This window comes from Siphateles boraxobius, unplaced genomic scaffold (assembly GCF_051911475.1).
Source record: "Siphateles boraxobius isolate OS27281-9 unplaced genomic scaffold, OSU_SipBor_1 25, whole genome shotgun sequence".
NCBI lineage: Eukaryota > Metazoa > Chordata > Actinopteri > Cypriniformes > Leuciscidae > Siphateles > Siphateles boraxobius.
In genome coordinates, this window is record NW_027508866.1 from 27,491,612 (window position 1) to 27,516,994 (window position 25,383).

At 42.5% G+C, this 25,383-nt stretch overlaps 1 protein-coding gene across 1 annotated transcript; it reads right to left on the bottom strand.

Moving 5' to 3' along the window:
- Window positions 1-1,162: 1,162 nt before the first annotated feature.
- Window positions 1,163-25,383, bottom strand: ctxn3 (cortexin 3). Its single transcript, XM_077243445.1, has 3 exons — window positions 25,269-25,383; window positions 22,909-23,044; window positions 1,163-2,444 (listed from the first exon to the last, which is right to left on the bottom strand). Exons 2-3 carry the CDS (start codon window positions 22,937-22,939, stop codon window positions 2,128-2,130), a joined length of 348 nt encoding a protein of 115 aa, XP_077099560.1. The 5' UTR covers window positions 22,940-23,044; window positions 25,269-25,383; the 3' UTR covers window positions 1,163-2,127.

The window sequence follows — 25,383 nt, forward strand, 5'->3', positions numbered from 1 at the left end:
ACTTGCATTGGAAACTATTTATTATTCATCTCTCTGAAACATGAATGGGGTGGGAACAGAAAGTGTTTTAATGACACCATTAAAACAAAGCATTATAATTCTGAATCATTTTCTGTTTGACAGGATGACAATGCAGTGCTGAAGTGCCAACTAGCCTCTCCCTATGGAGGATCCCTATACCACTCTACAGATAAAGCGTTGTGGATTTTTTGTGGTACCTACCCGAAGTGAAAAGATAAAATAAAGTTCTGCATCAAAATTTATAGACAAGACAAGTAGTTTGTTTAGGCATGGTTTGTAAGGAATTACAAACCTGCGCACATACAGGTCCTTCTAAAAAAATTAGCATATTGTGATAAAGTTAATTATTTTCCATAATGTAATAATAAAAATTAAACTTTCATATATTTTAGATTCATTGCACACCAACTGAAATATTTCAGGTCTTTTATTGTTTTAATACTGATGATTTTGGCATACATCTCATGAAAACCCCAAATTCCTATCTCAAAAAATTAGCATATCATGAAAAGGGTCTCTAAACGAGCTATTATACTTTATCACAATATGCTAATTTTTTGAGAAGGACCTGTATATTCAAATGCACATAACTATAGAATCAATTCTTAATGCGCATGTGAACGCCATCAGCGTCTATCACAGGTTCGCGTTTAAAGTCTGTTTAGAGAGAACGGTGTCGTCTTAGCGGCGCCTAATTTCATAACAAACTATCATTTAGACGGTAGTGAATCAATCAAAACTAACTTTAGCTGGAAGAAAAACATTTTTCAAGAACCACTATAAAACTAAACCAATCTCTGTTACCTTAAATTATATGTTTATCTCTGTAAAGCTGCTTTGAAACAATCTACATTGTTAAAAGCGCTATATAAATGAGGATGACTTGACTTGACTTGTTTGAATATACTGGTGCTCATACATTTATTACTCCTCTTACTGCACAGACATTTGTTTCTTATAACAGTATGAAGGTCTAAACACTAATTCTCATTGATTTGAGGCTCCACATGCTGTCCTGTTCAACACATTAAACTCACAGACAGAGTGTTTAGTGCTTCGTATCATTGAAAGAGCAGCAGGGGAACATTGAACACTGTCTGTTCACTCCAATACTTCAGTCTTTCAAAAACAAATGAGCAGCTTTGGATCGTTAAATCTTTATTATGACATGATAAAACGTTCTTTACCAAGTGCTCTAAAGCTTGTCGTCTCTTTCACAGTGACAGTAGGTACAATGAATTAGTGCAACAAAAACCATCACAATCATCAATGAGATGAACTATGATAGACAGAGCATTCTCGATTTACACCATCATCAAGATGAGCGTTTGACTCAAAGGCTCAAACGGGTCGAGCAGCTTCACATTATGATGGTTCTGCTGATAGCAGCTTCGCAAGGCTCACGAAACTACAGCCTATGAATACAGATATAGACGAGATCTAAGATCAGAGAATTTGTTGTGCTGTAAGGCTGACAAATCCTGTGATTACTACCATGAATTACTACCATGAATTATGAGATTTCAAATGTTAAGAACCAGTGAAGACACATTTTACACAACGAATCAACAGCTCATCTAACAGCCTAGCCTAACTTTGTATTAACATCACCTAAATATTTCTAAAAAGGCCCTGATGAGCCCAGAAGCACTGCGGTGATGAAACATGTACACTCTGACAGTGGTCGATTTCAGTGCACGTTTTTAAGGCTATTTTGACAAAACCGTCAGAGGTGTTTATGAAGTGCTTATAAACGGTTTAGAAAGAGCTTCTCTTCTAGAGATTTGTACTTGGCAGTTAACAACAGCACATATAGGAGGAAAATAGCTACCCTGTGTCCCAAAGAGCTCAACATCCATTCAGTCTGTAATAAAGCACTGCACACGACTTTCTCAAACAACATCGTATGTGGATGGCAATAAGCACAGTGTTTGTGTGTGTGTGTGTTCGTCATCTTCACAAGCTTGTGGTGGAGCTGCTCAAATGCAGAATTACTGTATTCTTGATGTATTTCTTCTACACAGTGTGTTTGTGAATGACTTTAGGATGTTCAGCAGAAAGGTTGTTTGCCTTCATCATCATCATGTGTGTTTGTGTGTGTGTCTTCTAAGCCAGTGTGTTATCAAACTGTCCCTTCTCGAGGCCGTCCAGCCCGTCGGCCCATGTGGAGGTGGGCATGCTGCGGTATGGGTCCAGCAGGATTCGGAAGCAGCGCACGATCAGCATGCAGAGGAAGACGAAGAGGAGGATGACGAAGGCGAAGGTGGTCTTCTGCTCCAGGGTCACGCCGGCCACAGAACCCGCCGTCTGCAGGGAGGAGGTGAAAGGCTCAGCCTCCATCAGCCAGGAGATCTGCAGCGGCTCGTCCCACAGCAGACGCTCACGCATCCTCACGTGCCCAACATCCTTCACACGGACCTCATCTACACACACACACACACAATCAGCACATCTATGAGGTACGCTTCTTTTACCTTTAAACTTTCTTAAATGGTAGATTAAACAATATAGCCTCAAGTAGGGGTGACCCCGAATAGTCGAAGATTCGATGCTTCGATAGGAGGAGCCTGATTCGACTACCAATCTCACGGTCGAATCTTTGCAGATGTGTTATTAAACGAGGATTATGTCATTTTGGCTCTATGAGTGTGCTCAATGTCTGATTTCACATAGAACTACTGGTTTTCTGTCAATACGTTAATATACAGCCTATTATGATAATGCTGTCAATAAAAATGTGCAAAGAAAGAAGCTTTTAATAAATATTTTGTAACGTGCGTGCAGCGTGAATAAATCCAAACACCCCGTGACAGATTTAAGTTTCACTTTCGATCCGTGACCGACAGAGGAGCGTCTTTTCGGCAGGATTTAAATCTTTAAAAATGTCTGGGATAAGAAAATCTAAATGCACACCATCAGAAAGGATATTCTCCAAGGCTGGATTTAGCATCAGGAAAGCCATGATCGCACTTCTGCCGGCCAACGTTAACAGGTTGGTTTTCCTCGGGACGTTCTAAAATGCTTAACGTGAAAAAAGCTTTTAAATCGCTTAAATGGCACTTTTACGTGCTTAATGTATGTATACAGTAGGCTACACACCTTAAGAAACCATTCGATAAGCAGATAAGCAGATGAACCCAGAATATGAACGCAACGCGTTTCTCCTATAGAAAGTCACGTAGGCCTAAAGCTTTTTCTTTAACGGTTTTCTATGGGAGGAAAATGCTTAACTTAGCCTATAATAAAATGCGCTGCGTTCATATTCTGGGCTCATCTGCTTTTCTGTAGGCTATATAGTATGCTTTATTAATAAGGTGTGTACAGAATTTGATCTTTTAATATAACAGTTTTAGGACAAAGCCGTTAAGCGTTTTTCACGTTAAGCGTTTTAGAATGTATTTTATCCGCGCACACAATTTGAAAAGACTCAAACGGACACAGGCCGAGTGAAAGACTGGATTTAGTTTTTTCGATCAGGTATGGGTACAAGTGATTTCAAAACATTTCTAAATTCTTCTAACATTTCTAAATTCTACGCCCCTGCTGTGAACATGTTTAGCTAAAAAGACTGCCGCTCCAGTTTAGCGTTTATTGTTGTTTCTGCAGTTAAAAAGACAAAGTTGACAATCCTGCCCATACTTTCGTTATTTTAATAATTTCTTTATTTTAATTTTATTAATTGATCACTCAGGGTGATCTAATTTAACTATCTGTGACTTGTGTTTTGAATATTTGTACCCCTGCACTTTAGGCATTTTGCACACATTTGTTCTGCTTCTTGTGGCTTGATTCTGACTTATTTCGTTTTGTATTTTTATTTATTATAAATGTATATTGTGTTCTTAATTGTTGATTATTTTTCAGTGCATCGATGTTGCGCTGTAGGCCTACTTAGAGCATGCTCATACAGGCAATTCAGCCGATTTAATTTGCATGTGAAATGCAAATCCTATCTGCAGTGTGGCCTTTCTGCAGTTATTTATGTTATTTCTTAGTTTTATTGATCCAAAATCTTTTTATACATTTTCTTCTATACCTTTGTGTGATGTTCTGTACATCGCGGCTTTAATATGTTAAAGCCCCGCCCCCTCCCCAACACCACACACATGATTCGACTATTAGTCGACTATAGGCAGGACTCGACGAATCTGATTCGACTATGAAAATCCTTAGTCGGGGACACCCCTAGCCTCAAGTAACTATCAAGCCGAAGCAGATTCGACCCAAAGTGGATACATCACAGTCTTGAGTCATTTGTGAAGTTATTGCGCCACTATTAACAGTTAGTTGATTTGAGTAAAAATTTGTCTGAAGGTAAGCAGAGACAATGTTTTTACACATCTAAGAACTGGAAAACTTAGCAAGCATCTAAATATATCTTTATTGCTTTTGTTCACATTCACCCTGAACCCGAGAGATGTGATGTGCGCAAGCACATAGCAGGTATCCTGCAACACTTTCTCCTTCTATTCGGCTTTAAAAAGCCAATCGTCTATGTATTTAAAAATCCGCAGGCCTGACAATCTCGGGGAAATAAGCCCGCCTCCGCACACAGGCAAAAAGTCCTTGGGCTGAGTGAGAGCCCAAAAGGAAGAAGTGTGAATTCATAACATGTGCCGTGATAGGTGAAACGAAGAAACTTTCATGGCGATCTGCGCAGCACACACGGCCAGGCTGGCCCATAAAAGGCGGTCTCCGGGAGAAGCGGCAGAGTTAGAGAGCGACATACCGGCAAAAAACAGTAAAATTCGTGGTGAGCAGCCGTGGAAATAATGAGAAGAACGTGGGTGGCTCAGGATGCAAAACACAGCTAAGCTTGGCTGAATAAAAGACTTTCACGTCTGGCTGAGGCTGACCTGGCGATATGTCCTCCTGAAGACACATAAAACCACAACTTGATCCTACAGAATTAGTCAATTACAGGCCGACCTTGAATCTACCTTTTCTGTCAAATATACTAGAAAAGGCAATTTAACTCTGTCCCTCTTTAGATAGAAATGGTATCTGTGAGGATTTCCAGTCAGGATTTAGGCACCATAGTACTGAGATAGCTCTCATTAGAGTAGGGCTGCAACTAACGATTATTTGGATAATCGATTAATCAGACGATTATTTAATCGATTAATGGGATAAAAAGTTAAAAAATGTAATTTGATTTTTGTTTATTATAACTAAATTGTCATGATAGATCGACGGAAGCAAGTGCAGATAAACTCTTTATTTGAAGTAGTAACAATGAGGAAGTCCAACACAGAAAAACAGGTAAGGGCCGTGACTGGCGGATTAATGCGAGCAAAAAATACGGGCTTAATTTTGGAAACATGAAATACGGGATCAATCCTCCTGTACACTGGAGGAAGGTTGAGGCGGACTATCACCGGACTAATGATTTCTATCGTTATCTAGCGAAACCATAGGTCATTTTCAAGAAAAAAAAATATATATATACTTTTTAACTACAATTGTTCGGATTGAGCTGATCTGCAACGCGCCGGGAATTACGTCATCATGTTGAAAGGTCAGGCTCAATATTTCACCGGTGTCGGCGGAAGTACCACCCCACTGTTTACAAAGCAACCAATACAATTTGAACTATCCTCCTTCGCACGGTCGAGTGGGGCGGTACTTTCGCCCGCGACATCGAGGGTCACCTTTCAACATGATGACGTAGTTCCCGGCGCGTTGCAGATCAGCTCAATCCGAACAATTGTAGTTAAAAAGTATATATATATATTTTTTCTTGAAAATGACCTATGGTTTCGCTAGATAAGCCCCTCATCCTCAGCTGCGATCGTGCACAGACTGTTGAAGCTCTTCAAAGACCTTTGAAACTGCATTGATTTGGACTTCAAAACGCTGGTTGTCATTGAAGTCCATTATTCTAAGAAAAATCCAGAAATGTTTTCCTCAAAAAAATTCATTTCTCTTCCACTGAGGAAAGAAAGACATGGATATCTTGGATGGCATTGGGGTGAATAAATTATTAGGAAATTTTCATTTTGAGGTGAACTAATCCTTTAACTATCCCTTTAAAAGCTGTTTATACCTGTAAACTGCTGGTGTACTGGACATGCAATGTTCTTAAATGGTTTTAATAGTGTAATTTATGAATAAAAAACATTTTTGACAAGAACATTGTTTGGATTGTCTTTTGATTTGCAGTTATTCTGAAGTTGCATTATACTCTTATTACCTATAGATTTATATACTGTAATGACTAGGCTACATATTTATAGTATCATTATTAGTAATTTGAAAATTATAATATTTTGCAATAATGTATCAATATAGATATTACTGTACAATATCGTATAATTAATTACAGCAGAAGTAGACAAACATTACAAAATACAGTAAAAATACAGTAAAATTTTTGTAGTTTACAGTACTGTTTATGTGTACTGTAAATTGAATTACAGTACAATGACTGTAAATCAAAATACAGGAACTTGCTGGCAACCTTGCTGCCAGTACGGTACTGTAAAAATACAAGAAATTTGTTAACAGTGTACACTACACTCAAACGGTGATAAGCCCGTAGATGACACTAGCAACGTGTTGTGGGCGTACTCCACCATAGACAGTTGCTGACTCCAAGAGAAAGGATTCTTGGACACTAAACATCGCAACTTTCGCTCCAAATACTGGTTGGCTCGCTCAGTTTGACCATTGCTCTGTGGATGAAACCCAGACGACAGACTGACAGTCGCACCCAGAAATTTACAAAACTCTCGCCAAAATTTGGACACAAATTGGGGTCCTCTGTCAGAAACCACGTCTGTCGGGAGGCCATGAAGCTGAAAGACGTGGTTAACGACAATCAATGCTGTCTCCTTGACTGAAGGTATTTTGGGCAAGGGAATGAAATGGGACGCCTTCGAGAACCGGTCCACCACGGTCAAAACTACCGTGTGACCCTAGGAGGGTGGGAGGGGGGTGATAAAATCTAGCGCGATATGGGACCAGGGTCTCGAAGGCACCGGCAGCGGTTGAAGTAACCCATCTGGAGGTTGATTGGAAGTCTTACACGTGGTGCAAACTGAGCAGGCCAATACAAAATTGTGAACATCACGAGCCATGAGAGGCCACCAGAATCGTTGCTTAACTAAAAATTTAGTTCGATTGACTCCAGGATGACAAGCCACATTGGAACAGTGTCCCCACTGAATAACGCTGCACCGTAAACCCTCCGGCAAAAATAAAAGATTCGGTGGACAACGAGTCGGAGGCGTTACCCCTTCTAAGGCCTTCTTGACCTTTGATTCGACCTCCCATGTGAGTGTAGAGATGAATAGGGTCTCTGGTAAAATGCACTCGGGAGTAGACGGGCGTTCGGAACGGTCAAAAATGTGCGATAAAGAGTCGGGTTTGATGTTCTTGGAACCCGGGCGGTACGAGAGAGTAAAGTCAAAACGACCGAAAAAGAGAGCTCACCGAGCCTGCCTGGAGTTAAGTCTTTTAGCAGTACGAATGTATTCCAAATTTTTGTGATCGGTCCAGACGATAAAGGGTACCCCCGACCCCTCTAACCAGTGGCGCCACTCCTCCTATGCTAATTTGACCGCCAACAACTCTCTGTTGCCAATGTCATAATTGCGTTTGGCAGGGGATAAACGATGGGAAAAAAACGCGCAAGGATGCATCTTGTTGTCTGAAGGAGAGCGCTGGGATAACACTGCCCCTACCCCCACCTCTGACGCATCGACCTCCACCACAAACTGTCGTGATGAATCAGGGGTTATCAGGATGGGGGCTGAAACAAAGCAAACCTTAAGTTTGGCAAACGCAGCTTCGGCTGCGTCTGACCACCTAAACGTCGTTCTGGGGGAGGTCAAAGCGGTCAGAGGCGCTGCTAGTCGGCTGAAATTGCGAATAAAACGCCGGTAAAAATTGGCGAACCCCAGAAATCTCTGTAGGGCCTTACAGGAATCTGGATTTGGCCAATCCACCACAGCCTTAACTTTCTCAGGATCCATACGCATTCCCTCAACCGAGATGATGTGTCCTAGGAAAGGAACAGACTGTGCATGAAAGTGCATTTCTCCGCCTTGACAAAAAGCCCATTCTCTAGCAACCTCTGAAGCACTTGTCGGACGTGTTGCACGTGTTCTTGGAGAGACGATGAAAAAATCAATATATCATCCAGGTAGACATACATGAACCAATCGACCATGTCTCGCAAAACGTCATTGACAAGTGCATGAAAGACCGCTGGGGAGTTGGAAAGGCCGAACGGCATGACAAAATATTCAAAGTGCCCCCTAGGGGTTTTAAATGCGGTCTTCCACTCATCCCCCTCCCTGATGCGGACCAAATGATAAGCATTCCGTAAATCCAATTTCGTGAAGATAGATACTCCTTGCAACCTCTCGAAAGCTGAAAACCTCAACGGCAAAGGATAAGTAGTCTTTACCGTGATGTTGTTCAACCCCCGGTAATCAATTCAAGATCGCAACGATCCATGCTTCTTCCCCACAAAAAAGAACCCTGCCCCCGCTGGAGAAGAGGAAGGACGGATGAACCCCGTTGCTATAGAATCAGAAATGTATTTCTCCATGACCTCTCTCTCTGGGACATAGAGTGAATATAATTTGCCTTTAGGCGGAGACATACCTGGTAGTAACTCTATGGCACAGTCATAGGGACGATGCGGAGGAAGAGAATCAGCCCGAGACTTACTGAACACCTCCTTCAGGTCCTGATACTCCGTGGGCACTTTTGATAAATCGACTGTCTCCTCCTGAAACATAGGAACAGAAACAGACGGACAGGCAGACACAAGACAGGACTTATGACAAAAACTGCTCCACGCTACCACCGACTTGAGCTGCCAGTCTATTTTGGGGTTGTGACGGTTGAGCCATGGGTGACCAAGAACGATGGGTGCCAGTGGAGTGTCCAGAATGTAAAAGGATGTGGTTTCAGTATAATTGCCAGACGTGCTGAGAGTGATGTCTTCGGTGATCAGTGAAATGGTGGGGAGTCTTTGACCATTGAGTGCGTGTATCTCATCTGGTGTGACAGGTGTCGGAGGGGAACTTGAAAACTTTGTGCAAATGAGTGATCCATGAAATTACCTTCCGCCCCTGAATCCAGTAGTGCCCGACAGTCGTGGAGGTGAGTTGACCATCGGAGTCTTACTGGGAGGAAGGTAGATGTAGATGAGGACTTCTCGGCAGAGATCCCACCCGACAGTAGCTTCATACTTACTGTCGGGCTGGGCCTTTTAACGGACAATTGTACGCGAAATGTCCAGCTCCACCGCAGTTCAGGGAAAGGCCCAGGGATCTCCGCCTCTCCTTCTCCGCCCGGGCAAGCCGGGCTCGACCCACCTGCATGGGCTTGTGATCGTAGACGGGGCAGACCGCGCCCCGCCTCCCGAACGCTGTCCCTCGATCCCTCCAGAAAGACGGTCCGGTTGAAATCGTCTGCTGCCTCGTGATAGACGTCCGTCCACTCTCAGAGCCAGCGCGATCATATCATTAAGTCTGGTGGGCAGGTCCATGGCGTAGATCTCTTTTTGGACGCGGTCAGCCAACCCATGCAGGAACATGTCCCACTGCGCCTCCTCGTTCCATTGGCTCTCAGCTGCCAGAGTGCGGAATTCGATCGTAAAGTCTGATACGGACCTCTCTCCTTGTCGTAATTCAGCCAGCACCCTGGCAGATTCTCTGCCCATCGCGGCCCGGTCAAAGGCCCGCCACATCTCGTCGGAGAGCCGCCGGAACGAGGAACAGCATTCGTCTTGGTTTTCCCACACCGCCGTTCCCCATAGCGCCGCTTTCCCCGTCAGAAGTGTCAGTACAAATGCGACCTTGGTCTGCTCCTCTTGAAACGTTCTGGGTTGGAGAGAGAAATGCATATCCCATCTGGTTAAGAACGCACGACAGTAGTTAGGTTCACTTGAGTATGATTCAGGGACCGGTAGACGAGGCTCTGACGGGGATGGGTCCGCTGGTGGAGGTGGGGGAATCGGCGGTGCGGGTGGCACAGTGGGAACACGAAGCTGTTGAGTCTGTTGGGTGAGCCCCGACAGCTGCGCCACTAATGCCTGAACAGCACGAGCCGTATCATTGACATTTTTTTCTTGAGTGTCCATTCTCTGTATGCTGTTACTCACGAATGCCTCCAATGAGGTTGAAGAGTCTCCCACTGCTTTCATGCTTTGACGGTCAGATCGTTCTGTCATGATAGATCGACGGAAGCAATGGCAGATAAACTCTTTATTTGAAGTAGTAACAATGAGGAAGTCCAACACAGACAAACAGGTAAGTGGTGCAGGGACTCCAATGGTCAGATGATAAGAGTGCAGAAACAGTGGTGCGGTGATGAGAGTCCAATGACGAATTGATATCCAGAGAATCCACAGAAACAAGAACCGGAACAGGATGGACATGAGACTCGAACGCGACTGGAACACAGACACACCGGGGAAACCACTTACAACGAAATGACAAGGAAGATGAGAAGGTGGTGAGTACAAATACACATAATCAGACAAGCTGCAGCTGGAGATGGGATAATGAGTGGATGGCTGATGTGTGCTGATGAGCGCCCACGCCCATCTAATCAGCGCACCCACATACAACAACAGAAACACGAGACAAGAATAAGACATAGGATTTACCAACCGTGACATAAATAAAACCCTAAATCAGGGTATTTATGTGTAAAAGTGTACTTTAAAAAGTGCAAAAGCCACACATTGAGTTTTACTAATATCAATATTTGGATTTTTTAAATGATAATTGCTGATGGTCAATTGCAAGGTCAAGGATGCTGTCAACCAGGCCGATCAGGCCAAGAAGCGCTGGGCCAGACATGTGGCCAGGAGTTCGGACGGTCGATGGACGTGGACCGTGACCGAATGGCTGCCACTTGACATTAAAAGACCGCTCGGCCGCCCATCGGGTTGATGGCGGGACTTGCTCAGGAAAAGCATCGGCAGAGACTGGATGGGTCTGGCCAGAGACAGAAAAGACTGGCGAAGTTGTTGTGGCCTGCGTCGAAAGACCGAAATACAGGCCTATTGAACCAAATCAAAATTATATACAACATATGTTTTAACATAATTTTGCCAAAACACATTTACACAGACATGTTGTTAAGATGTGAAGATATGAACCAGAAACCTTGAAAATATATAATTCATTTAATTTTTATTTAAAATTAAATGAATTATAAGGATTTATTGATCAAATAAAAGAGTGAAAACAAGTGTGTGAACATAGTAGAGTCGCAGTAGATTGCATTTGAAAAATGTATCGCGATGCAAAAATGTTACGATATGTATCGTAGAGTTATGGCGATTTTTTTTTTTTTTACGATATGACGTCCGTTTTATCCTATTGGTTGAGCTACCGCACCCGCGTCACGCTTGCATTCACTGCATTCACGCTCAAATGAATCGCTTGAACAGAGCAGTAGCAGGGCAAAATGAGTTTGACTGAAATTTAAATAGAGGATGCCCCGTCCACTTACAAGTCCGACGTCTGGCAGCAATTCGGTTTTCCACTTAGGCCTAGTCGACAGGAGAACGGTAAAAAAAAAAAAGACAAAACACAAACTGTGTGCAAATACGGTAAACAAAGACTGTTAACACGACGTTGAACACAACAAATATGATGTTTCATTGAGTGCTCTAAGTGGGGAAAAAAGGTGCCGGTACTCTCTTGCTCAAATCATGACTCAAATCATTACTCAAATCATGACATTTGAGATTTCTACAGTGAAAAACAAAACTTGGGAGATATTGCCGGTACAACAACAATTTATTGTTATTAACAGCATAAATGTATTTAAACATATCGTGTGTGTGTGTGTGTGTGTGTGTGTGTGTGTGTGTGTGTGTGTGTGTGGTGTGTGTGAAGACGGAATTCCTCCAAGTCTGCAAGTCCAAAAATACATTTATGGTGAGATTACTAAATTTTATTTAATTAAATGCATTCATGGTAAGATTATTATATTTTCATGTCAGTCTTTGTTCATGTTGACCAAGAACCATGCGCTGTAACTTTAATTCAGCGCGTGCAGCACAGCAGAAATAGACTGTGTGGAAACGATCGCTGCACTGCTGTATAAAAGCCTCGTATTAGCTTTGTATTTCTTTCTGTTTTGAACCATCATTTACTACTTTTTCTAGTTGTTTATACTACTAAATACAGCTTAGACAACATCCCAGATTAACCTGACATCGCTAGCTTCCGTTATTGTTAGAACAACACGCTAGTAACTCGCTAGCCTGTTAACGCGCCACCCGTGCGCTCAGTTATTTATTTATTTATTTTTTCTCTCGCGCGCCCGCGCCTCTGAGTTCATAAAAAGCCCAGGTGAGTAAGAATCAGTCAACAAACACGGTGAGTAATGTCTTGTCCTGTTATTGTCACCTGCACTTCATGTTACATGTTTAGCATAGCCTTCCCCGTCGGCAATATAGGGTTTATATGTGATAAATGCAAGGAAACAGTCAGGCTGACGGAGAAGATTTCAGAATTAGAAACACGCATCCAAACTTTAATTGAGGATAGTAAGTGTGCTAGAGCTTTAGATTCTACTTTGGATGCGCCTAGCATAGTGAACTCTTTACATGATTCGGTTCCGGCTGAATTATTGCCTGTGCAGCCAGGCAGATGGGTGACAGTGAGGGATCGCTCTAGTCACGGATCAAAAATCCACTCTTCCGTTCCGATTACCACAACAAATCGATTTGCTCCACTCAGTGAAACACCCACTGAGAATTCTGTTGATTGTGCCCTGGTAATTGGCGATTCTATTACACGGAACGTGAAAATAGGGACACCAGCCAACATAGTCACATGTTTGCCGGGAGCCAGAGCGCCTGACATCAAAGCAAATTTATACTTTTTTATTGTGACATTATTCATATTACAATCATACAATTAATATGTCAAAGTAGTCACAATATATTTTTCCCCTTTTTTCTCCTTTCCTTTACCCCCTTAACACCCAGTGAATAAAATAATAATAATAATTGTAATTATAATAATAATTATAATAAAAATAAATAAATATAATAATAATAAAAATAATAATAATAATAATAATAAAAATAAAAATAAATACTACAAGAAAATAAATAAAATATTTTTTACAAAGCAAATTTAAAAGCGCTGGCTAATGCTAATCGTAAATTCTCTAAGACTGTTATTCACGTCGGCACTAATGATGTTCGACTCCACCAGTCGGAGATCACCAAAATTAATATTAAAGAGGTGTTTGAACTCGCAAGTACGATGTCAGGCACTGTAATTTGCTCTGCCCCCCTTCCTGTTCGAAGGAGTGATGAGATAGTTAGCAGATTGTCATCACTCAATGGCTGGCTGTCTAAGTGGTGTCCGCAAAATAATATAGAATTCATAGACAATTGGAAAAGTTTTTGGGGCAAACCTGACCTGTTGAAAAGAGATTGTATTCATCCCTCCTGGGATGGTGCTGCTCTTCTCTCTAGTAATTTGGCTCATAGTCTTAGAGACAAAACATGACAATCTGGGGCTCAGGTCAGGAAGCAGACAAACTGGCTAAACCGACCGTCTGCTAGCGGCCTCGCGTCACCAAGGTCAGATAAATCCCATCACATAGAGCCTCTTTCACCTAGATATCATCATATAGAGACTGTGTCTGTTCCCCGAATTTGGAAATCCAAAAAATGTCCAAACCGATCTAAGGTTAAAAATGTAATTGATATTCAACAAATAAAAAATAGATATAATACAGATGAGCAAACGATAAAGCTTGGGTTGCTGAATATTCGATCCCTTACTTCAAAAGCACTCATAGTTAATGATATGATTTCAGATTATAACCTAGATGTGCTGTGTATGACAGAAACCTGGCTAAAAATTAAAAACTAATTCTTAGACGATTACATTACTTCAAATGAGTCCACCCCTCATGATTACTGTTATAAACATGAACCTCGCCTGAAAGGCAAAGGGGGAGGTGTTGCTGTAATTTATAGTAATATTTTCAAAACCACTAAAAAATATAGTTTAAAATATATTTCTTTTGAAGTGTTGGTGCTTAATGTAAAAATATATAATGTAAACGATAAATCAAGTTTGAGAATTCTGCTGGCAACTGTCTACAGGCCACCAGGGCACAATAAAGATTTTATCAAAGAATTTGCTGACTTTCTATCAGAATTAGTATTGACTACAGATAAAGTCCTAATTGTTGGTGATTTTAATATACATGTAGATAATGGAAAAGATGCAATGGGATTGGCATTTAAAGACATTCTTAACTCTATTGGAGTTAGACAACACGTGTCACGACCTACTCATTGTCGTAATCATACTCTAGATCTAATATTATCACATGGAATCAATGTTGATGCTGTTGAAATTCTGCAGCAGAGCGACGACATCTCAGATCATTATCTAGTCTCATGTAAATTACATTTAGCCAAGGCTGCAAAGCCAACTCCGTGTTACAAGTATGTTAGACCTATCACTTCTGCCACTAAAGATTGCTTTATCAATAATCTTCCTAATCAGTTTCATCTGATCTGCTTACTTTTCAACCCTATTAGAAGAAAATAAACATAATCCAAGGTATTTATTTGAAAAAGTGGCTACACTAACGAAAAAGAAAGCTTCAAGCCCAGAAGTTTCCAAGAAACACAGCAGTAATGACTTTATGAACTTCTTCACTTATAAGATTGATAATATTAGGGACAAAATTATAACTATGCAACCGTCTACTACAGCATCACATCAGGGAGTGCATTATAGTCTCCCCGAGGTAAAATTTGATTCATTTGTTGCCATAGGAGAGGAAAAATTTTGCAAACTCGTTAATTCATCTAAATCGACAACATGTATGTTAGACCCTATACCGACTAAACTACTGAAAGAGATGCTTCCAGAAGTCATAGATCCTCTTCTTAACATCATTAATTCGTCTTCGTCTCTAGGATACGTACCAAAAACCTTTAAGCTGGCTATGATTAAACCGCTTGTTAAAAAAACGCAACTTGATCCTACAGAATTAGTCAATTAAAGGCCGATCTCAAATCTACCTTTTCTGTCAAAGATACTAGATAAGGCAGTATCCTCACAACTGTGTTCCTTTCTTAAAAGAAATGGTATCTGCAAGGATTTCCAGTCAGGATTTAGACCGCACCATAGCACTGAGACTGCTCTCATTAAAGTCACAAATGATTTGCTCTTATCATCCGATCGTGATTGTATCTCTCTATTAGTGTTACTTGATCTTAGTGCTGCATTTGACACCATTGACCACAACATTCTCTTAAATAGACTGGAAAACTATGTTGGCATTAGTGGAATTGCACTAGCATGGTTTAAATCATATTTATCTGACCGCTATCAGTTTGTAGCAGTAAATGAAGAGATGTCTTATCGATCACAAGTTCAGTATGGCGTACCACAAGGCTCAGTACTAGGACCGTTGCTGTTCACTCTGTACATGCTACCTTTAGGAGATATCATTAGGAAACATGGAATTAGCTTTCACTGTTATTCTGATGATACTCAGCTCTATATTTCTTCCAAACCTAACAAAACTCACCAATTCACAAAATTATCGGAATGCATAGTTGATATTAAAAATTGGATGACTAGTAATTTCCTACTACTAAATTCTGAAAAAACAGAGATTTTAATTATTGGACAAAAAACTTCCACACGTAATAACCTAGAATACCGTCTAACACTTGATGGCTGCTCTGTTAAGTCTTCGTCGTCAGTTAGGAACCTGGGTGTGCTCTTTGATACCAATCTTTCATTTGAAAGTCACGTGTCTAGTGTCTGTAAAACCGCATTTTTCCATCTTAAAAATATATCTAAATTACGTCATATGCTCTCATTGACAAATGCGGAACAACTAGTTCATGCGTTCATGACATCAAGGCTAGATTATTGTAATGCTCTACTGGTTGGTTGCCCTGCAGGCTTAATAAACAAACTACAGCTAGTTCAAAACGCAGCCGCTAGAGTTCTTACCAGAACCAGGAAGTACGACCATATTAGCCCGGTTCTGTCAACACTGCATTGGCTCCCTATTAAACATTGTATAAATTTTAAAATATTGTTGATTACTTACAAAGCACCAAATGGTTTAGCTCCCCAGTACTTGAGCGAGCTCTTAACGCATTATAGTCCTTCACGTCTATTGCGATCTCAAAACTCCGTCCAGTTGATAATACCTAGAATATATAAATCGACTGCTGGCGGTAGATCCTTTTCCTATTTAGCACCAAAACTTTGGAACAATCTTCCTAACATTGTCCGGGAAGCAGACACAGTCTGTCAGTTCAAAGCTAGACTAAAAACACATCTCTTTGACCTAGCATTCACATAACACTCTATAGACTTCTATAATTCAATATTAGGCTGCTTAGATTAGGTCAGCCGTAACTGGGAACACTTCCCTCAAATCCTGATGTACTCGTTACATCATAAGAAGAATGGCATCTACGCTAATTTTAAGTGTCTTTGTTTATCCCGAGGTTTTCCCGCAGCCTGCTGGACCCAGGCCGTTTCCAGATCTGACGAAGGACTTTCGCCTGGACCTGATAACAATGCAGTGCTGAAGTGCCAACTAGCCTCTCCCTATGGAGGATCCCTATACCACTCTACAGATAAAGCGTTGTGGAATTTTTCGGTTCGCGTACCTACCCAAAGTGATAAGATAAAATAAAAATTCTGCATCAAAATTTATAGACAAGTAGTTTGTTTAGGCATGGTTTGTAAGGAATTACAAACCTGCGCACATATATTCAAACGCACATAACTATAGAATCAATTCTTAATGCGCATGTGAACGCCATCAGCGTCTATCACAGGTTCACGTTTAAAGTCTGTTTAGAGAGAACGGTGTCGTCTTAGCGGCCCCTAATTTAATAACAAATGATCATTTAGACGGAAGTGAATCAATCAAAATTAACTTTAGCTGGAAAAAACATTTTTCAAGAGCCAATATAAAACCAAACCAATCTCTGTTACCTTAAATTATATCTTTATCTCTGTAAAGCTGCTTTGAAACAATCTACATTGTTAAAAGCGCTATATAAATGAGGATGACTTGACTTGACTAACATGGGCGCGGAAATAATACGCACCACACTGGATGACTAATTATTTCCTACTACATAATTCTAATTCGAAAACAGAGATTCTAATTATTGGACAAAAAACCAGGTAATAACCTATAATACTGTCTAACACTTGATGGTTGCTCTGTCAAATCCTCGTTGTTGGTTAGGAACCTGGGTGTGCTCTTTGATACCAATCTTTCACTTCAGTGAGGGCCAAAGGATGCCTGAACCGAGCAAGCCCACGCCGGTCCAGTCCCTGCGTGCCTTGCTCTCTCCCCGCGAGACCCCCTCACCAGTGTCTTTCTAGTAAACGGATCTATGCCCCTCCTCTCAAGCGACAAGCCTAGTTTCGTTTGACGCATCTGAGGAAGACGGCGATGACAGCCTGTCCCTGGCTGCATCTGAGGGAGAAGACTGGCCGGGCTCGATAGTTGACCCCTCCCCCCTCCCCTATTCCCAAGCCAGCGGAGACGGCGTTAGAGTGAGCAGGGATATTGAACTTATTCGCGTCCTCACTAAAGCTGTCAAAGGCCTCGACATCGAATGGTCCCCGCCTCAGGAGCCCACCAGAAGCCGTCTCGACGGGTGGTTTCTACCGGGGCGTCAGCAGACCCTCGTCAAAGACCAGCTCCCTGCTTCCCCGAGGTACACGACGAGCTGACCAAATCATGGCGCGTCCCTTACTCGGCTTGGTTAAAAACGTCAGCCTCCTCAACGCTCTCAACTATTGACGGTGTTGAGGAGAAGGGCTACAACACGTTGCCACGTTAGTTCACAGATGCCAAAAGCCTGCAAAGCATTACCCGTTGCCAGTACGTTAGGGCCCCCGACACAAGCTTGTGTTGGACCCTGAGCCTCGGAAGCCCTCCTAGTCGAATGACAGGAGGGAAAAGTGAGTGTTTAAGTCCCGCCACGGCCAGACCTCCATCGAAGAAAGCTTGTGCACTTCTCAGTCCCCTCTTCAGTTCAGGTGACTGGGGATGTTCTAACTGTAGTAAAGGGGCCCTTTACTAGGCACGAACCCCTACAAACAAACGCTGTTTTAACAGCGACCCAAATAAAGCACAAAAAGAGCACTTTTCCATCTACCCCTATATAACTGCAGTCAATGGGCCCGCTGTAAGGCGCACACTACTGCAGAAAAACGCTGTCTTTGCAGCAGCTCAACCAGAGCGAGAACTGAGTGTTTTCCAAACCGCCCGCCTTCACAGTTCGGCTGGCTAGAAATGTTCAAAAATCAGTCACCAGGCCCGTTACAAAGCACGCGCCATTGATAACAAAGCTGTCTTTATAGCAAACCCGAACACACTCGAAAAGAACATTTTTCTAGATCTCAAGGTTCGGGCAGTCGGATCCCCGTCACATGGCAGCTCGTCCCCAGATTTCATTCAACCCCTAGCCACACTAGGCCTGGCAGGCCATCCCCGGGGTATCAGAATGGGTAATGAAAACAATAAAGTGAGGCTACTCGCTCCAGTTCGCTCGCAGATCCCGCGCAGTAGTCGAGACCTAGGTGGGAAGCAACGTAGCTGTGTCAAACCTACTAATGAAAGGAGCTGTCGAGACAGTGCCCCCATCATTAAGCAAGTCGGGCTTTTACAGTCGCTACCTCCTCGTTCCGAAGAAGGACGGCGGCCTCAGACCAATTCTAGATGTCAGACACCTGAACAAGGCTCTTATGAAACAGCCATTCAGAATGCTTACAACCAAACAAATCCTCGTGCAAATTCTCCCAGGGGATTGGGTCTTCTCAGTGGATCTGAAAGATGCTTACTTTCATATCCAAATAGCCCACTACCACAGGCCATTCTTGAGATTCGCCTTCGAGGGGGGGGTTATCAATATACGGTCCTGCCGTTCTGTCTGTCTCTGGCACCCCGTGCATTTACAAAATGCATGGATGCTGCGATTATTACCCTGAGACAACGGGGAATGCGCATCCTAAACTACCTCGACGATTGGCTCGTCCAAGCCCAATCGGAGAGCGAGTTGCTAACCCACAGATCCTGGCTCCTCAGCCATCTAGAATGCCTGGGTCTCAGGATCAATCTTGCAAAGGGCATGCTGTTTCCCAGCCAGCATACAGTCTTCATGGGAACATTTATAGACTCGAGACAAATGAAAGCGTGGCTCTCACCAGGTCTCTCTCCCTTACTATTCAGCAGCTAATGACGTCGTTCAAAGCGGGCTCTCACAGGCCGCTCAGAACGTTTCAAAGGGTTTTGAGCCTTATGGCCTCTGTGTCGTCAGTACTCCAACTAGGCCTACTGCACATGCGTCCCCTGCAGCGATGGCTGAAACGCCGAGTGCCAGCTCATGCGTGGCGCTCCGGTCACTTACGTATCAGGGTGGATCACGGCTGTGTCAAAGCCCAGACACCTTTTAGGCGCACCGACTGGTACCAGTCAGGTGTAGACATGGAGTTGGTCTCGAGAAGGAAAGTGGTTTCAACAGATGCCTCCAACCTGGGTTGGGGGGCAGGTCGAGCCCAGAGAAGTGAAAATGAGAGCGGTTCATTTAGCCCTGAAAACCTCCCTCCCAGATCAGGCGGGACACCACGTACTGGTCCGCACAGACAACATGTCAGTGGTGTCCTACATAAATCGCCAGGGCGGCCTCAGATCGGCCAGCCTGGACACTATGGCCAGACTCCTCCTCCTCCGAGCACATACCACGAATCAGGGAGAGCAAATGCTCAGTCCTCCTCATAGCCCCCCTCTGGAGATCCAAAACTTGGTTCCCAGACCTGGCGAAGCTGCTGAAGGCAGCTCCCTCGCAATACTGCTGAGGAAGGACCTCTTCACGCAGGCGAAAGGGTCAATCTGGGCCCTAGATGCATGGCCCCTCAATAGGTACCCAAGGATCTCCCAGAAGGAGTCCAAAATACCATGATTGAAGCTAGAGCACCGTCTACCAGGCGCGTCTATGCCCTCAAGTGGTCAGCGTTCGCAAGCTGGTGTGGAGCACGAACATAGACCCACACATATGTGAAGTACCTCTAGTACTTTCCTTTCTTCAGGAGCTGCTGGATGCGGGCAGGACCCCCTCCACGCTCAAAGTATATGTGGCAGCCATAGCGGCTTTTTTCACACCCCTGTGGCCAGCCATTCCATGGGGAAAAGTGACCTGGTCATTCGTTTCCTCAAGGGGGCCAGGAGGCTCAACCCGCCTCCGCCCCCCTCTGTCCCCTCCTGGGACCTATCTACGGTCCTCGGGGTCCTTAGGGGACCCCCGTTTGAGCCACTCCAGACGGCTGACCTTAAACCGCTTTCACTTAAACCACACTCCTGCTAGCACTGGTGTCGGTCAAAAGAGTAAGCGACCTGCAAGCGCTTTCCATAAGCCCGGCATGCCTTGAGTTTGGGCCTGGCGACTCCAGAGTCGTGCTCAGACCGAGGCACGGATATGTTCCTAAGGTGCTCTCAACACCGTTCAGAGCCCAGATGATATCGCTATCAGCTCTTCCCCCGTCGGAAGCTGATAATAATTTGGATCTGGTCTGCCCTGCTCTCAGAATCTATCTGGAGCGCTCCGCCAAATTCAGACAGTTGGAACAGCTCTTTGTGTGTTTCCGTGGCCGCACTAAAGGTCTGCCAGTCACAAAACAGAGATCTTCTAGATGGATAGTAGGCGCTATCTCTCTAGCCTACACCTCCATAGGCCTTCAATGCCCCATAGGTGTTAGAGCTCATTCCTAGAGGCACGGCCTCCTCATGGGCTTGATCCAGTGGTGTACCAATCGAAGAGATCTGTGCGGTGGCAGGCTGGTCCTCACCGTCCACATTTGTAAGATTCTATAACCTAGAGGTCCATGTTCTGCAGGCACGGGTATTTTCTATCTAAAGGCCTCGGCCCCGACATTATAGCTTAATAGAGGGTCCGACCTTTGTCTGGTCCTAGGGTGAATTGTGACTTTCAGACTTTACTGTTGACCTCGGGCTACTTAGCCCCAGGTAATGGTTCAGGGCGAAGTCGCTAGCTAATAGCACAGCGTTTTAAAATGGGTTCTCACTGCGTATATCCATGAACCGAGTACTTTCCCTTTCGAGAACGTTAACTTCATATTGCGTATATGAAGTTAACGTTCTCGAAAGGGAAAGTACTCTGTTACTAACATAACCTCGGTTCCCTGAGAGTAGGGAACGAGTATTACGTAGCCTGTCGTGCCATTACGCTTGGCTCAGGTGCTGTCGCTTCAGTCGATTTAAATCTGATTCCCACTGCATATAGCTACGTTATACTTGTTCCCTACTCTCAGGGAACCAAGGTTACGTCAGTAACCGAGTACGACAATACTGTATAGTCAAGTATTTTCTTCCTCAAAAAAGTAAACAGTTTAACAAAAAGTGCTCTCAATATAATACTGAACAATGTGACCACATAAATAATAATAAAAAATATATTATTTTTGGGTTTTATTTTTGTAACCTGCAGAGAACTTCATCAGAGGTGAAGTCAAGCCAAATTCTAGTCGTGTTTGACGCACGTGTTCACAACTGGTCAAACAAATATGTTTTCTGGGAACATTCCCTGCAGGTTATTTTGGACTTTTATTTTATAACCATGTAAACTAATTAAAACGTTGCAGATGATACCAATATGCTACAGAGATTATTCTAATGCTGAAATGTGTAATTTATACATAACCAGAGAAAAAAAACTTTGCAGGTCCCTAGAGAGAGCCTACTTGGATGAAAACCTCTTCAGTGAGCTCAATTATAGCAAAGACGCATTTTATTGTCAGTAACGGTAATGGCGTTGTAACAAAGTAATGAGTTTGTAATTAGTAATTAGTTTGATTAGGCTACTCGTTTCCTGAAAATAATAACGCCGTTATTCCCATACTGGTCAAATGGTATCTAGTCAAACAAACAAAATCACTCATTTCTGACATCTGGAACACAAAAATCCAGTTGCTGCTTTCTAATAAATATTCACAAAATGAATAGTCTACATTAATATAACATTTAGTACAAGAGAAATATGAAATATACATACTTAGTGGATATTCATATAATGGATTAAAGTTTCCTTGGAAGGGGCAAATTAATGCAGATCTTACTGCAGTGAGAGAGAGAGAGAGTGAGAGAGAGAGAGGTGTAAATCACTTCAGTACAGAGTAACACAGTCACTGGGTCTCAGAACAGCAGAGAACATGTTCATCTGTCCAGGTTACTGATATGTTTGTGTAGAGATGACTTCAATTGCAGTTTATATGAAAACAAGTTTACAAGATATTCTGAAAGTGATCCAATATAATATAATAAACAGAACACACACATTGTGAACGCGTGAAGATTCATAATGAGACTGTTAATGTAAGAAATATGAAAATAATGTGAAATAAGACCTTCATCAAATATCCATGAATCTGAATTCTTCTCATATTTTCACATTGTAGCCTACTAGGTGGAGTCCATTTTTCACCTAGGTTTCATTGCAGGGCATACCAGGTGAAAAGAGCAAAATGGAGACATGAAGTTGAATGTGTGCGTGAGCCGACACCCTTTTTTTACTGCAGTCAGATGGTGTGAACATGACCTACTGTGGTTTTATACAGTACACACAGTGTCATCTCCAACGACAGCGGGTTTATAAGGAAATATGAGCTTTATTGATCTGCAAGAATCACTGAATTAGCGCCGGGTGTCAATGCGGTTTTTTGTCACGATCGATCAACAAGTGAAATGTCAAGAGTCGACACAAAAAGCAATCGAATGACATGAAGAAAAGAAAAAAATAATCATATATTGAATAAATGTGCAGATGACAGCTATGTGAATGATGTTTGATAGTTTGACTCGCACCTTTGTCTCCCAGTGAGAATGTGGGATCCATTTCCACAGTTGGTCAAATCCAACGGAATTCGCCCATTCTCGCGTCACATCCTCACAGTCCACAACCGGTGGACAGCGACCGACACCAGAGGGTTCACCTTTGTTAGTTTAAAATAATGAGAGAGATAATACTGTTTCCACTTTATTGCAGAAGCGTGAACGCGACGCTACTGCGCATACGGTCGCGTCGAGCGCCTCGGCTCTGTGTAGGCTACTGTGCGCGTGAATGAAAGTTGACGTATGTTGACCCGAATTGATTCATTTCATTGAGTCGTTTGGATTGAATCGGACTGAATCGAACTCTTAAATCTCTTTTAGGGTAGAGATTGGAAAAATCTCTTTTTTTTTCATTAAAACTTTATAAGTCACCAAATGACCAAACCAACTATTTGCTTAATTTATTAGGCTACACTTATCAGCACCTCTCTTTATTTTTCAGTTAAAAAGAATTGATTTGTTAAAATGAAATGAAGTAGGCTAGGCTAGGCTATTCCCAGGCAAAATTTGAAGCGTAGCTAAAATCCAATAAAAATAATTTGCAACAACATCCCTGCCTACGACCCGATGGGAGAGACTTTGAAAATGTATATCAGACAGTGTGTAAAGCATTACACACTAAAAATTACATAAGCTGTAGTTTAAAGGTCTCATTTACTATGATTGGCTAATTATCTTGTCTTGGCTGTTGAAAGCTTAATTGGGATTGGTTGACGACTGTTCTATGGCAGGGGTCACTAACCCTGCTCCTGGGTTGGGTTGCTCCAGCCCATCCTAATTTACTTAAATTGGAACTTAAAGTCCACACTAGAGGTACCATATTTAATACTAACTAGTTTGTAAATAACTTTGAACTTTATTCCGTTGCCCCATTTCAGTGGCGTCATGCCCATTCAAAGCACGTGCCCCCTCAGATTTTTCCTCCCTGATAATTATTTTGTCACAACTTTATTCCTATTATGCTCCATAATTACCTAGAGCCTATAACGACTCAAATGTATTCTTCTGGATGTGTAATAAATCGGTAAGCATCAGCCCGCCACTTTTTCCTAATATGGTGTCTGTGTATATAAAATCTAGAGCGCTACGCGCATAGCGCTTTAGAATCTTTGCTGTGTATGTTCAAGCAACTCACTCGTCTCGCACGTTGAGCTGGCAATGTTTTACAGATGGTCTTGAAGTGGTAAGTGGGCAAAGCAACAAATCGGCATTGAATTAGTTATCGGATGATATTAAAAGGTAGTGGGATTATTTGTGGTTGACCTGGAAATTTTAACTTGATCAAAAAGTTATGGATTTGATATTAGCTGCGAATTCAGAGCATTAACTTAAGTTGTGTCAGTGTAACGTTATCGATAGCTAGCCTAGTCTAACCGTTAACTAGTTGGCTAATGTTACTGCCTGCCATACAAAGCCAATAAGCCATTAACGTTATCTGATCGGTTTTGAAACATCTGTTCTGTTTTGTCTTGTGTCAAAGTCTCCAGCTGGTTCAATTGTTTTCGGTTACATAGAAACGAGGGTGTTCAATTTGTTGTAGGCTAACTGAAAAATCCAACCTAACGTTATCATGGCATCGACTTGATGTTTCTCCCATAAACTGTTATTGACGGTTCTACACGGATCAGTCATTCAAATGCTGTGAAAAAAGATAGGCTACCCGTTCGAAAGCTACAGCATAGTTGTTATACAGATCGCTATTACCGTGATGTAAGTGTGTGTGTGTGAACATGCTTCAATGAAGTAGACTTCAAAAGCTTTTGAATTTGAGCATACAACCTGTCTTTTACATAAACTTACAAAATAGATAATTTAACTTAGTCCTTAGATAGAGGAGGGTTGCTGCTAGCTCTGTTAAGGTATTTCTGTCCCTCCCAAACTGCATTGAATTGGTATGTTAAGCAGCCAGAATTCAAAAATTTTCAGGGGGAGAAACCCGGAGATCACCCGTCAGAAAACAATTGCAACGTCTCAAGATTTTTGGCCTGCATGACGCCCCTGTCCCATTTGTTCTTAAGGGAGAAGTTAGTCGTAAGCTCTCCATAAAGTAATGCTCAGTCGCATAATATGACATTTACCCTCGATGATCTACTAGCAGCCTTCAAAAAAACATAAGATTCTATTTATTTCACTTGCACAATACGGAGCAATACGGACCAATACACACTGAGTTGCGTTGTTTAGGATAGGTTCGTGTTGATGGGCCGCTAAAAAAGTAATCTACTGACATAATGTTGCCACTCTTAACATATTAGCGCGTGTAAATGTTATCATCATCATATGTGTCTAAAGGATTGAAGTTTGTCGGGTAAAATAAGAGCTTATTGGTGCAGTTCAGCCAGTCTGCCGTTTTAGTCCAACCGTTAGGCTACCCCTCATCGGAGGCTTCCCTAAATATTTAGTTTATACATAGACGCTTAATCTAAGTCTAATGGTGCAATTCAATGG